The 14,109-nt window shown below is 45.0% G+C and overlaps 1 protein-coding gene across 1 annotated transcript in view; it reads left to right on the top strand.

Annotated features, from left to right (window-relative positions):
• Positions 1 to 13,745, top strand: part of WIPI2 (WD repeat domain, phosphoinositide interacting 2) — a 159,245-nt gene extending 145,500 nt beyond the window's left edge. Inside the window, exon 6 of the mRNA XM_040439361.1 lies at positions 13,299 to 13,745. Coding sequence (XP_040295295.1) covers positions 13,299 to 13,411 — 113 coding nt within the window. The 3' untranslated portion in view covers positions 13,412 to 13,745. The remainder of the gene's footprint in view (positions 1 to 13,298) is intronic.
• The last annotated feature ends 364 nt before the right edge of the window (positions 13,746 to 14,109 follow it).

Raw genomic sequence — 14,109 nt, 5'->3', positions numbered from 1 at the left:
GTAGTGTGGAGACGAAATAACCTGGAGGCAGACCGACTCTCTGTGAACGGCACCAATGGCTATCCCCACTGGAAGAGTCACGTGTGGCGGCAGAAGGGGTCTGCCGTCTATCGCCTCAAGAGCCAGTGGGGAACCTCGAGCCTGCAGAGGAATGGAATTGGCGGCAGCGAACACATTATCAATGAACAAACCACCAGCACCAGAGTCCACCAACGCCTGGGTCGTCACCGAGCCCCCGACCCAGGAGAGGACAACAGTGATCAGTGGTTTGTCAACACGGGAAACCGGGGACGAGGAGACTCCACCCAAGATCTGCCCCCGACAGGGTCTCAGGTGCGAGCGTTTCCCGGACGGTTCGGACATGCCAACCGAAAATGCCCACCGAGACCACAGTACATGCATCGGCCCTCGCGTCTCCGGAGTACCCTCTCCCCCTCGGACAGGCGAGCAAACCCCAGCTGCATGGGTTCACCCCCAGACAAGTCATCCCCAGGAGGCGTGGGAGGAGAGGGAGGCACGGGTGGGACAACAAACGTAGGCGCCAATCTGTTAGAAAACCTCCGCAGGCTCTCCTTAAAGGAAGGTCTCTCCCTGAGTCTGGTGTCAATCAAAATCAGGAAAGAAATAAGAGACTCGAGCTCCACTGGTAGGTCCTTAGCTGCAACCTCATCCTTCAAGGCATCCGAGAGACCATGAGAGAAAGCAGCGACCAGAGCCTCATTATTCCAGCCCACCTCTGCTGCCAGGGTACGAAACTCAATGGCGTATTCAGCTACGGATCGTGAACCCTGTCTGATGGACATAAGGAGCTTCGCAGCAGAGGCAGCACGAGCCGGCACATCGAATACCTTCCGAAGAGAAGCAACAAAACCGGAAAACTCGGCAACCACCGGATTGTTGTTCTCCCATAAAGGGCTGGCCCAGGCCAAGGCCTTGTCCGAGAGCAGCGAGATCAAGAAGCCCACCTTTGATCTCTCAGTGGGAAAGGCATGTGGCAGCAACTCGAAATAAATGCCCACCTGGTTAAGGAAACCTCGGCACTGAGTTGGCTCTCCCCCAAAGCGCTGTGGAAGAGGGGCAGAACCGGTCATACCCCGAAACACCGCAGGTGCAACAACAGGTGTCGGGGTAGACTCTGGCGCAACAACCGGAGCGGCAGTAGGAGCGGGCCCAGGAGCGACAACCGACCCATCGGCAACGGGAGCGAAATGAGCCGTGCGTTCAAGCAGGGTTTGCAACGCCACAGCGAACCGACCCAACAGGTGATCCTGCTGATCAAGTCTGGCAACCAGCGTGGGTAGCGAGGATGGCCCTGTACCGTCAGAATTCATGGCTTGGTCCTAATGTCACGGAACCATGAACCAGACGTACAACAAGGGATAAGTGAAAATAAGAAGGCTTTATTGAAAATAAAGCTGTAAAGCAAAAGTCCAAACGGATGGCGAAACCGAAGCAGAGTCTTTGCGAAGCCAGAGGTCAGGAACCAGAAGGGTAGTCAGACGAAGCCAGGATCAGGAACCAGCAGGGTAGTCAGACGAAGCCAGGATCAGGAACCAGCAGGGTAGTCGGACGAAACCAGGATCAGGAACCAGCAGGGTAGTCGGACGAAACCAGGATCAGGAACCAGAAGCAGCAGCAGTCTAGAAGCATGTGAACACAGGAGGACCAAGCAAGGAACTGAAGCCACAGACCTCCTATATATATGAGCTAGGCATCCAGCTCCTCCCAGTGGGAAGGAGGAGCCGCAGGGTGGGAGGCTACAAGAAACCCAGAAACCAAGATGGCCGCCAGCACATGTCAAACGAAGGAGAACAGCAAGAAGGTAAGACCATGACAAAGGCGTCTGTAATTGAGTTCCGATGTTCTTGTATGTAAGTGTGTTTATTCTATAAACATTATTTTATGGGCAAGCATGTGTCAGCGGTTCCATGCTATGTTTATAGGTGCACTATATGTCTAGCAATTGGCGTTGCATCAGGGTTATGTTCAACCACGTTTATGTTTTTCTTAGGCCAATACGAGGTGGTGCGGTGGTGACCATAAAAAAAAAAATTATAATAATTCTGCAGCATCATGTGAAGGTTCGTTCGCGCCTGGGCAATGGCAGAAGGTGCCAGGCGAGCGCTGGCTTTCACGGTAGGATCGGACGTGGTTGCACTGTCCGTGACTCAAAGCGCTCTGGGGTGAAGGGGGTTGGACACTAATGGTCGAATGATTGTGGTTAGGATTGTTACCTTCAAAGCTACGTCCGCGTGTCTGCATTCACATTTGTCCCATGCGCCATTCACTACTAGAGCTGCGTTCATGAGTCCGCTGTTGCATTACATTAATACTCTGCTCACTTTCAGATTGCATTCATACGGCTGCTTTATACCATGCTCTCCATGCTCATACTCAGAGCTGTGCCCATACCATGTTTAGGCACCACTCACATCCAAAGCTGAATTCACCCACTTGTTCTTACATCATGTGTTATACTCTGCTTCCACTTAAAGCTGCATTTCTTTTCATTTCTAGGCCAATAGGAGTAAGTTCCTACTATGTTTTCACAAGTTGTTCATTCGTTTGTCACGACAAGGGTTTTCTCTTAGCGAACTGCAATGCCTCTGGCTCTTGTTTTCTGCCATCTGTTCAATTTCACGGTTCGCGGTTGGTTAATGTTTCGGTTGTGTACGTGGTTCCGATAACTAATGTCTATGCATTTTCCATCAGGTCTGGCTCACGTTTAATTACTTATCGTCACCGTAAGGTCATCCAGTTCAGTCTCTTGTCTTCGGGGGGGCCTCATGGCTTCGGGGGCCCGATGACCGTTATTCATGTTGTCCGTTAGGGGTACAATATGGTTGTAGGCTGGTTAGTGTCCCTAGTTCACTGTCGGAGAGGGTCATGGTTATGCGAGTCCCCAAGTCATACTGGTGCTCCATAAGTGGTTATGTAAAAAAAAATATTTTAGTGTCATTAGTGTCGCACGCATGGCTCCGCTATTAGTCGCTCACGCATGGCTTCTCCGTTTAAGTTTTATACACCGGACTCCGTCATTAGTCTCTCACGCATGGCTCTGCCATTAGAGTTTCTCACGCATGGCTCCGCCATTAGAGTCTCTCACGCATGGCTTCTCCGGTTCAGTTTTACACATATGGCTCCGCCATTAGAGTCTCTCACGCATGGCTTCTCCGGTTCAGTTTTACACATATGGCTCCGCCATTAGAGTCTCTCATGCATGGATTCTCCGTTTTAGTTGTATACATATGACTCCGCCATTAGAGTCTCTCACACAAGGCTTCTCCGTTTAGTTTTAAGACTCCGCCATTACAGTCTCTCACGCATGGCTCCGCCATTAGAGTCTCTCACGCATGGCTTCTCTGTTTAAATTTTACACACATAACTCCGCCATTCGAGGCCGGCTGCGTGGTCCCACAACAAGTAGGTTCCATGTCTTTTCTGCCTTCAGACCCACTCGCATGGCTCGGTCATCTGTGGCTCTCAATACAATTTTCTCATGGTGGATCGCACGCGTGGCTTGTGCTATTAGAGTCTCACTCACGTTATTGTTTTCTCTGACTTTTATTTTCTAGGTTGTTGGGTCTTCTTTGTTTTCTTTATAAGCAGGCATCCCAAGCCTGCCTTGGCGGACATCATCTACTCCCAGGCATGCTTACTTCATCTACAAACTTGGGCTGAGGGTGTTGGTGCCCGGCCTAAGTCCTGGTTATTGGTCCGTCTTCCAGTAGGAGGTACAGTAATAAGGCAGAAGTCATTATCCAAGAACACGGCAAGAACTTACGAGACGGCTTGGTCCCATTTTTCTAGGTGCAACAGTCTTGTTCGCAACAGGGTTTGGATCACATCACATACCTACTAGCGTTTATAGCATTTTGCCACTCAGCATTTTACATAATACATCAACTGTGAGTAAGATTTCCTGGAAACCATTCTCAGGTAAAATGTTTAAATCCATTTCGGTAATGTTAAAGTGCAAACCCCTTCGGTTTAAAGACTAGCGCTGTGATCAAAACAGCCCTGTGTTTATGTTTCTACGGGTTCCTACGACCTGGGGAATTCACGTGCCCTATCACTAGCAGTACCTTTGTGCTAAAACAACAACTAAAATGCCAAGGTTCCACTATGTCCTTACACTTGATCATACAAAAACCACACGACCAGGTGAAACCGTAAAGGTGAAATACTTCCCTACGGGTAACAAGTGCCGTCCAGTGGCAGTCTTTAACGAATGGTCGGAATTGTTCAAATGCGCTCCACCTAACTCCCCTCTTTTAGCATACAACTCCACCCCCTAAGCATTCAAACATCCCTAAAGTACATACGTGTCTTATTGCCTAAATTAGATATCGATCCGTTAAGCGTAACCGGCCACTCATTCAGAATAGGAGTCGCCTCAGCCGCATCAAAGATCCATGTACCTGTTCACATTATTAAGAAACCGGGCCGTTGGAAATCGCCATGTTACACTCGTTACATACCCAACCCTAAACGAGAGGTGTCATTGGCTTTCAGAATTTGCTGTCATAATGTTATTGTAATACAGTTCCTTGTTTTCTCTACTACTGAGTCTTGTATTTTTGGCCCCTTTAGGCTACCCTTTACAGCAGTTCCGCCACTACTCTACTGCTATGTTTTAGGTTACTGTCACTCTGATAGTCGATCCGAGCACAAGTGTAGGCAACGCAGTTGCCGTGTTTGCACATCGTATATAGAGCACTGCTGCGCCCTCCCCCCTGTCAGCTACGTTCGCATCACGTTCACAGCAGCGTTGTGCCCCTCCCACCCAACCCTCATATCATCCTTACTTACAGGGTGGCCCCCTTTAGGCTACCCTTTACAGCAGTTCTGCCACTACTCTACTGCTATGTTTTAGGTTACTGTCACTCTGATAGTCGATCCGAGCACAACTGGTAATTATACCCAGCATGGGGTCAGAGGTCACTATACCCAGCATGGGGTCAAAAGTGTTGATTCCATTACCCTAATTGGAAAAGGTGTCAAGACAGCATTGTATGTGGCAGACAATAGATGTCTAACCCCCCCCCGCCTCTATTTAAGCTTGGCTTCTCTATTTTTACGTAGATGGCCTCCTTCACACCTCGTTTGTACCAATCGGCCTCCTTATCCAAAACACGTACTTGACTGTCTTCAAAGGTGTGACCTGTTTCTTTTAGATGTAAGTACACGGCTGAATCTTGACCAGAGGTTTTGGCTCTTCTATGCTGAGGCATACGCTGATGTAGTTGTTGTTTTGTTTCGCCGATATACAGTTCTGAGCAATCCTCATTGCACTCGACTGCGTACACAATGTTGTCCATCTTGTGTTTAGGCGTTGGGTCTTTGGGGTGAACCAGTTGTTTCCTCAATGTGTTGCTGGGTTTAAAGCAGACAGGGATGTGATGTTTATTAAAAATCCTTTTGAGTTTCTCAGACACCCCAGCTACATATGGGATAACCATATTCTTGCGTCTGTCATGCTTCTCGTCCTCACTGGTAGTCTTGGTGCTCTTTCTTCTCCTTCCTTCTGTTTTGACAAAGGCCCAAACTGGATACCCACAAGTTTTAAGTGCCCCTCTGAGGTGTTTGAATTCTGGGAAGTCTTTATCACCTACTGACTCCGATTAGGATAATGGAATCAACACCTTTGACCCCATGCTGGGTATAATTACCAGATGTTGATTCAGTTACATATTTATTCCCAGAGAATTCTTGTACAGTCACTCAGAATTGAGAAAGCTCGTTGGAAGAACGAGTGAAACGTTTTCAAGAAATCTACAGTACGTCCAGTTGCCTTGATTTATTCTTTACAGATATTTTATATAGTTGACGGCTTCCATAAAAATAAAAAAGCACTACTAATTAATTCCCACAACCTCCCCTGCTCGTACTGCTAAGTCTAACACTGCATCCCAGGCTCCGCTCCTCAGTGTGCCATCACCAGTCTAACCACTAGAGCCCCATCTGCAGTATTACCATGACTTCGCTGCCAGAGGGAGAAGAGTTTTGTTGCGGGCAGATGTTAGGTAGGTCCTGGATATGCTTCTCAACATACAGTGCCTTGCAAAAGTATTCACCCCCTTGACTTTTTTCGTAATTTGGTGCCTCACAACCTGGAATTAACATGGATTGTTTGAGGACTTGCATCATTTAATTTACAGAACATGCCCACAACTTTGAAGATGTTTTTTTTTTTTTAATTGTGAAGCAAATAGGACAAAATAACAGAAAAAGTCAGTGTGCATAACTATTCACCCCCCTAAAGTCAATACTTTGTAGAGCCACCTTTTGCGGCAATCACAGCTCCGAGTCATTTTGGATAAGTCTCTATGAGCTTGCCACATCTTAGCACTAGGATTTTTGCCCATTCCTCCTTGCAAAACTGCTCGAGCTCCTTCCAATTGGATGGTTTGTGCTTGTGAACAGCAATCTTTAAGTCTGACCACAAATTTTCTATTGGATTGAGATCTGGGCTTTTACTAGGCCATTCCAACACATTTACATGTTTCCCCTTAACCCCTTAAGGACTTAGGGCGTACCCTGTTTCCCGAGTCCTTAAGGACCCAGGGCGTACCGGTACGTCCTAACTTTAAATCGTGATTGCGGCGCAGCTGGGGTTATCCGAACAGGATGTCCGCTGAAATCATTCACAACGCCTGGGGGGTTATGTCCCCCCCCCCCCCACATCGGCGATCGCAGGTCAATTCAGACCTGCAGTTTGCTGCGTTTTCCGGTCCATCCGATGAACCGGAAAAAGACTGTGATCGGTGGTGAGATTACACACCACCAATCACAGTCCGTGCATTTGGGAGAGGCGGTGCTGGCCGTGGTGCTGATGCCTGATGTCCAGGGTGCTGATTGGTGCAGGGAGAGAGACGCGAGATTCAAACTTCCAGCGCTCCTCTCTCCCCTCCTCTTCCTGTTCAGCACCTGCACCCTGCAGCACCGTCCTCACCAGGCTCCTGCAATCCCCTCATCGGCACCCATCACCCTCCAGGTAGGTTAGGGTCAGTGAGGAAGAGGCACCGTTAGGCAGGGATAGAAGGGAAAAGTTAGTTAGGAAAAAAAAAAAACTTTTATCTAAACCCCCCTTGCCACTTGCCAGCCCCCCCCCCCCCACCACTAGCCGTTGTACCGCTGATCAGTAAGTTTGAATTTTATTTTATTTTTTTCTAACATTTCTCCATTTTTTTTTTTTTTTTACTTTTTAGTACACGAACACCCGTGCCCCCACACACACGCACATACAATAAAGGTTTACACGCACGCACATACACACGCACACACAGATACCCATGGCCCGCCAGATGTTCTCGGTGGAGGAGGCATACGCCCAGATTGCCTCCGACTCCGAGAGCCCCAGTGAGGATGAGGATGACCCCACGTTCCTCTTGTCATCCGCATCCTCCTCATCATCATCTGATTACGATGAGCCCCCAAGGCGGCGGAGACTCCGCCAGGCAGAGCCAGGGTCCCCATATGCTAGGGACCCTGTGGCCCACCCTAGTACGAGCCGCCCTAGGGCTCGTACTGGTTTCCCGGCCCACCAAATAAGCCCACCGGAGCCCCCTGCCGGTGAAACTGGGCTGGTGTCCCCCAGTGGATTTTGAGCCCGAGATTCCAGATTTTGTTGGCAATCCAGGAATCCAGATTCCCACAGTGGGGTTTACTGAAATTGACTTTTAGTCAGTTTTTTTTTCAGTAACCCATTTGTGAATCTGATGGTGGAGCAGACGAACCTGTACGCCCAACAGTTCGTTGCTCAGCACCCGGGCTCCTTTTTTGCTAGACCCGGTGGCTGGACGTCGGTCAGTGCAGCCGAGATGAGGACATTTTGGGGCCTCGTGCTGCATATGGGTCTAGTGCAAAAATCCAGTGTCAGGCAATACTAGAGTGGGGACGTCCTCTACCAGACCCCACTCTACAGTATGGCCATGATACGTCCCCAGTTTGAGGCCATCCGGAAATGTCTGCATTATTCAGATAATGCAGCATGTCCCTTCCCCCCCCGAGGTGATCCTGCCCATGACCGTCTGTATAAGATACGGACGGTCATCGATCAAATTTGCGCAGGCCTACGTACCTGGTAGGGAGGTCACGGTTGATGAGTTTCTCGTTGCGTTCAAGGTGAGACTCAGTTTCCGCCAATTCATTCCCACTAAGCGGGCGAGGTATGGCGTGAAAATGTACAACATTTGTGAGAGTACCTCAGGGTACACTTACAAATTTTGTGTGTATGAGGGGTGAGATTCCCGTATTGAACCCCCAGAATGTCCCCATACTCTGGGTGTTAGCGGGAAACTCTTGTGGGACCTTATGTACCCACTGCTAGATAAGGGTTACCACTTGTACGTGGATAACTTTTATACTAGCATTCCCTTGTTCAGGTCCCTTGCCGCCAGATCCACGTTCGCTTGTGGGACCGTGCGGAAAAATTAACACGGCCTCCCTACCTACCCCCTCCAGGTACCTATCCCCAGGGGTGAGACCCGTGCCCTTACCAGTGAAAACCTGTTGCTGGTCAGGTATAAGGACAAGAGGGATGTCTTTATACTGTCCACAATCCACGGTAACAGCACCACCCCCGTCTCTGTGCGAGGTACCGTGGCAACGGTCCCAAGCGTCGACTACAATCGGTATATGGGAGGAGTTGATCTCTCTGATCAAGTCCTCAAGCCATATAATGCCATGCGCAAAACCCGGGCATGGTACAAAAAAGTTGCGGTCTACTTGGTACAGGTTGCCATGTACAACTCTTTTGTACTATCCCGAAGCGCTGGCAGCACAGGGACATTCCTCCAATTCTATGAGGCAGTCCTCAAGGACCTGATCTTTTCGGACCAGGAAAGAGCAGGCCGGAGTACCTCGGGAATTGGAGGCGCCCAACATTTTCCAGGTGTGGTCCCCCATACTGGAAAGAAGGGACGAACCCAAAAAAAGTGCAGAGTGTGTCGCAGGAGGGGGATACGAAAGGACACCACCACTCAGTGCGACACGTGCCCCGATCATCCGGGCCTCTACTTTATCGATTGCTTCAGGGAGTATCACACTTCCATGGAGTACTAAATTTTTATAATCCCCAACGGACTAAAAAACTATGGCTTTGGAGACACGGAAACAATTTTTTTCCCCAAAAAATATTAGTTTTAGTGCAGGCATCCTCAAACTGCGGCCCTCCAGATGTTGCAAAACTATAACTACCTACAGCCATCAGCAGGGCATGGTGGGAATTGTAGTTTTACAACATCTGGAGGGCCGCAGTTTGAGGATGCCTGCTTAGTGTCTCCAAAGTCTGAGAGCCATACATATTGGACATCGCCGCGTCCGTAAAAATCTTCTCTATGAAAATAACATTTAACCCAACCCCCCGGATGAACAGCATTAAAAAAAAAAAGTGTAAAAAAAAAAGCCATTTTTTGTCACTTAACATCACAAAAAGTGTAATAGCGAGCAATCAAAATGTCATATGCACCCCCAATTAGTGCCAATAAAACCGCCATCTCATCCCGCAAAAAATTAGCCCCTACATTAGATAGTCGCCCAACAAAAACAAAAACTGTAGCTCCCAGGCTATGGAGATACAAAAATAATTTTTTTTGGTTCCTAAAATGATAATATAGTGTAAAATCTAAATAAATTTTTAAATGTAGACATATTAGGTATCGCCGCGTCCGTAAGAATCAGCCCTATAAAAATAACATTTGACCAAACCCCTTGGATGAACAGCGTTAAAAATGTAAAATAAAAACTGTGCCAAAACACCCATTTTTTGGCAAAAGTTCCATTTGAATCCTTTTTTTCCGGTAATAAAACAAGGGTTCACAGCCAAACAAAACTAAATATTTATTGCCCTGATTCTGTAGTTTGCAGAAACACCCCATATGTGGTCGTAAATGGCTATATAGCCACACGGCAGGGCATAGAAGGAAGGGAACTCCATATAGTTTCTGGAAGGCAGATTTTGATGGACTGGTTTATTTACACCATTTCACATTAGAAGCCCCCCTGATGTAGCCTAGACTAGAAACTCCAAAAAAGTGACCCCATCTAAGAAACTACACCCCTCAAGGTATTCAAAAGTTACTTTACAAACTTTGTTAACCCTTTAGGTGTTCCACAAAACTAAATAGCGAATGTAGAAACAATTTTAGAATTTCAATTTTTTGTTACCTTGCCTCAAAAAAGTGTAATATAGAGCAACCAAAAATCATATTTACCCTAAAATAGTCCAAAAACAACAACCACCTTATCCCGTAGTTTCCTAGATGGGGTCACTTTTATGGACTTTCTACTCTAGGGGTGCATCAGGGGGCTTGAAAGGGTACATGGTGTAAATAAACCAGTCCAGCAAAATCTGTCTTCCAAAAACCATATGGCGTTCGCCATCTTCTATGTCCTGCCGTTTAGCCAAATAGTAGTTTACGACCACATATGGGGTGTTTCTGCAAACTACAGAATCAGGGCAACCCATATTGAGTTTTGTTTGGCTGTTAACCCATTTTTTCCAGTAATAAAGTAAGGGTTAAAATGGAAAATTTTCCAAAAAATAGAAGTTCCAAAATCGGTTCTCCATCTGCCATTAACTCTTGTGGAACACCTAAAGGGTTAACAAAGTTTGTAAACCCAGTTTTGAATACCATGTCTGCCTACTTAAAGGTAGGCAGATAATGTCATAGAGCAGCAGGAAATGCTAGCAGAATGCTTGGGTGTATAGGGAGAGGAATTACCAGTAGAAAGAGGGATCTGCTCATGCCGCTCTACAGAGCACTAGTGAGACCTCATTTGGAGTATTGTGCTCAGTACTGGAGACCATATCTCCAGAAGGATATTGATACTTTGGAGAGAGTTCAGTGAAGAGCTACTAAATTAGTACATGGATTGCAGGATAAAACTTACCAAGAAAGGTTAAAAGACCTTAACATGTATAGCTTGGAAGAAAGAAGAGACAGAGGGGATATGATAGAAACTTTTAAATACATAAAGGGAATCAACAAGGTAAAAGAGGAGAGAATATTTAAAAGAAGAAAAACTTCTACAAGAGGACATAGTTTTAAATTAGAGGGGCAAAGGTTTAAAAGTAATATCAGGAAGTATTACTTTACTGAGAGAGTAGTGGATGCATGGGATAGCCTTCCTGCAGAAGTGGTAGCTGCAAATACAGTGAAGGAGTTTAAGCATGCATGGGATAGGCATAAGGCCATCCTTCATATAAGATAGGGCCAGGGGCTATCCATAGTATTCAGTATATTGGGCAGACTAGATGGGCCAAATGGTTCCTATCTGCCGACACATTCTATGTTTCTATGAGGGGTGTACTTTCCTAGATGGAGTCACTTTTTTGAAATTTCTATTCTAGAAGTGCAACGCGGGGCTTGAAATGGGACATGGTATAAACAAAACCAGCCCTGCAAAATCTGCCTTCCAAAACCCATATGGCGTTCCCCTCCTTCTATGTCCTCCCGTTTGGCCAAACAGTAGTTTAGGACCACATGTGGGGTGTTTTTGCAAACTACAGAATCAGGGCAACCCATATTGAGTTTTGTTTGGCAGTTAACCCTTGCTTTGTTCCTGGAAAAAATTGATTATATTGGAAAATTTTCCAAAAAATCGAAATTCTTAAATTTTATATCCATTTGCCATGAAGTCTTGTGGAATACCTAAAGGATTAGCAAAGTTTGTAAAACCAGTTTTGAAATACCTTGAGGGGTGTAGTTTCTAAAATGGGGTCATTTTTGGGTGTTTTCTATTACGTAAGCCTCACAAATTGACTTTAGATCTGAACTGGTACATAAAAAGTGGGATTTGAAAAATATTAAAATTTGCTTCTAAACTTCTAAGCTATGTAACATCCCCAAAAAATAAAATATCATTCCCAAAATGATACAAACATGACATATGGGGAATGTAAAGTCATCACAATTTTGGGGGGTATTACTATGTATTACAGAAGTGGAGAAACTGCAACTTTGAAATTTGCTAATTTTTAGATTTTTTTTGGTAAATTTGGTATTTTTGATGCAAAAAAATTTACTTTTTTGACCCAATTTTAGCAGTGTCATGAAATACAATATGTGACGAAACAAAACAATCTTAGAACGGCCTGGGGTAAGTAAAAGCATTTTAAAGTTATCAGCACTTAAAGTGACACTGGTCAGATTTGCAAAAAATAGCCAAGTCCTTAAGGTGAAATAGGGCTGAGTCCTTAAGGGGTTAAACCACTCAAGTGTTGCTTTAACAGTGTGTTTGGGGTAATTGTCCTGCTGGAGGGTGAACCTCTGTCCTAGCCTCAAATCACGCACAGAGTGGTACAGGTTTTGCTCAAGAATATCCCTGTATTTAGCCCCATCCATCTTTGCCTCAACTTTGACCAGTTTCCCAGTTCCGGCTTCTGAAAAACTGGGGCATTTCAAAAAAGGTGCGTATATGTAATGACAGATCATGTGACACTTAGATTGCACACAGGTGGACATCATTTCACTAATTATGGGCTTCCTAACAAAGAGGGTGAATTCATACGCACATGCCAATTTTCTGTTTTCTATTTATAAACAATAGTTTTTTTAAATATATTTTTTTTCATTTTACTTCACCAACTTAGACTATTGTGTTCTGATCCATCACATAAAATTCAGATTAACAAAAGATTGAATTTAAGGCTGTAATGTAAAGTACAAAAAAGTCAAGGTGGTGAATACTTTTGCAAGGCACTGTATAACGTAAAGACCACTAAAGGGGGGGGGGGGGGGGGCACGCAGTGGCACATAGAGCCGCAGCTTCTTTCTCCTCTCTGACAGGAGGAGGAGATCAGAGCTGAGCTTTTACATTTGAACCTGTCGCCAAGTAGGTTCATGATGCAGTTGGTCAGTCAAATGTGTATGTATACCATAATAAAAGACTATACATTTTGGTGATAGGGTCTCTTTAAGTTTTCAGTCATTTTACTATGAAGATATAACATTTTACAAGTGATCTACCTTAATTTGATTGTGAGAGAGAAAAGTTAAGTCAGTGTATGAATCCGAAAGAAAACAAATCATGACATTCTCCACTGGATATTATATGACGGAGGAATTCTCTCCTAGGTAAGATGTTGTTGATATCTCTGTTGTAGTGGACATTTTTGTATATTGCTTAATTTTTTTATGGTAACAGATTAGACAGAAGTTTTAACGGGAGCATCTGATCACTTTGTATAAAACATTATCCTGACCCAGATTCTGGATCTTGTGTTCTTGCATGTAACTTAAAAACACATATGCAAATTAACTTTTACTGATGTTTTGTGTGTCTGTGTACAGCCTTTTCTGATGAGCTTGGAGCTGTTGGCGGGACAAACTTCGAAGATGAAACCCATGCTCTTCAACTCGATGAAGACAGTGAGAACCCACCCATGGTCTTGAGAACCGAATGAATGACTATGTTAGCTGTTCCTCAACATAGGCACAGAACTACAAGAAGATATTTTGGGATCTCTTGTGTTTGCTGCTATGGACTAATTTAGGGATCAGGAAAGATTTCAATACAATTAAAAGTTCTGCAAAATACAAGTGGATAATTGTTATGAGTGGTAGAAGTTCTATTATTTTCACTTCACTCTTAGTGCAATTATTAGTTTTTGTTTGGTTGCCAAAATAATATATTATCTGTTGCTTAGCATGTTGCTTTGTGCCAACCAAATTTAGGAAAAAATAGAAACAAAGTTTGACATTTTTATCTTTTCAGACTCTGTATGTGTATGTGTATATATATATATATATATATATATATATATATATATATATATATATTTATATATAGGATATGAAAAAAGGAAAATAATGGCGGCACCGGAAGAATCACACAAGGAGGGTGCTATGTCCAGGGATGTAGCAGCTAACTTATATTTATATATATATATATATATATATATATTTATATAGAGAGAGAGAGAAGAAAAAAGGCAGCACTCCAGATTAGTGAAGAAAAGTGGATGGTTTATTCACCCATCTAGCAGCAACGTTTCAGCTCTCTCATTGGAGCCTTTGTCCAGCTGAATAACCTATGCATAGTGGCATACATAAATAGTGCAAGCAATTTAGATAATCAAAAAATCCAGGGCTTCTGTCACCC

Source organism: Bufo bufo, chromosome 7 (assembly GCF_905171765.1).
Source record: "Bufo bufo chromosome 7, aBufBuf1.1, whole genome shotgun sequence".
Classification (NCBI taxonomy): Eukaryota; Metazoa; Chordata; class Amphibia; order Anura; family Bufonidae; genus Bufo; species Bufo bufo.
The sequence above is the reverse complement of the archived record's forward strand: the minus strand, read 5'-3'. Positions and strand labels throughout refer to the sequence as shown.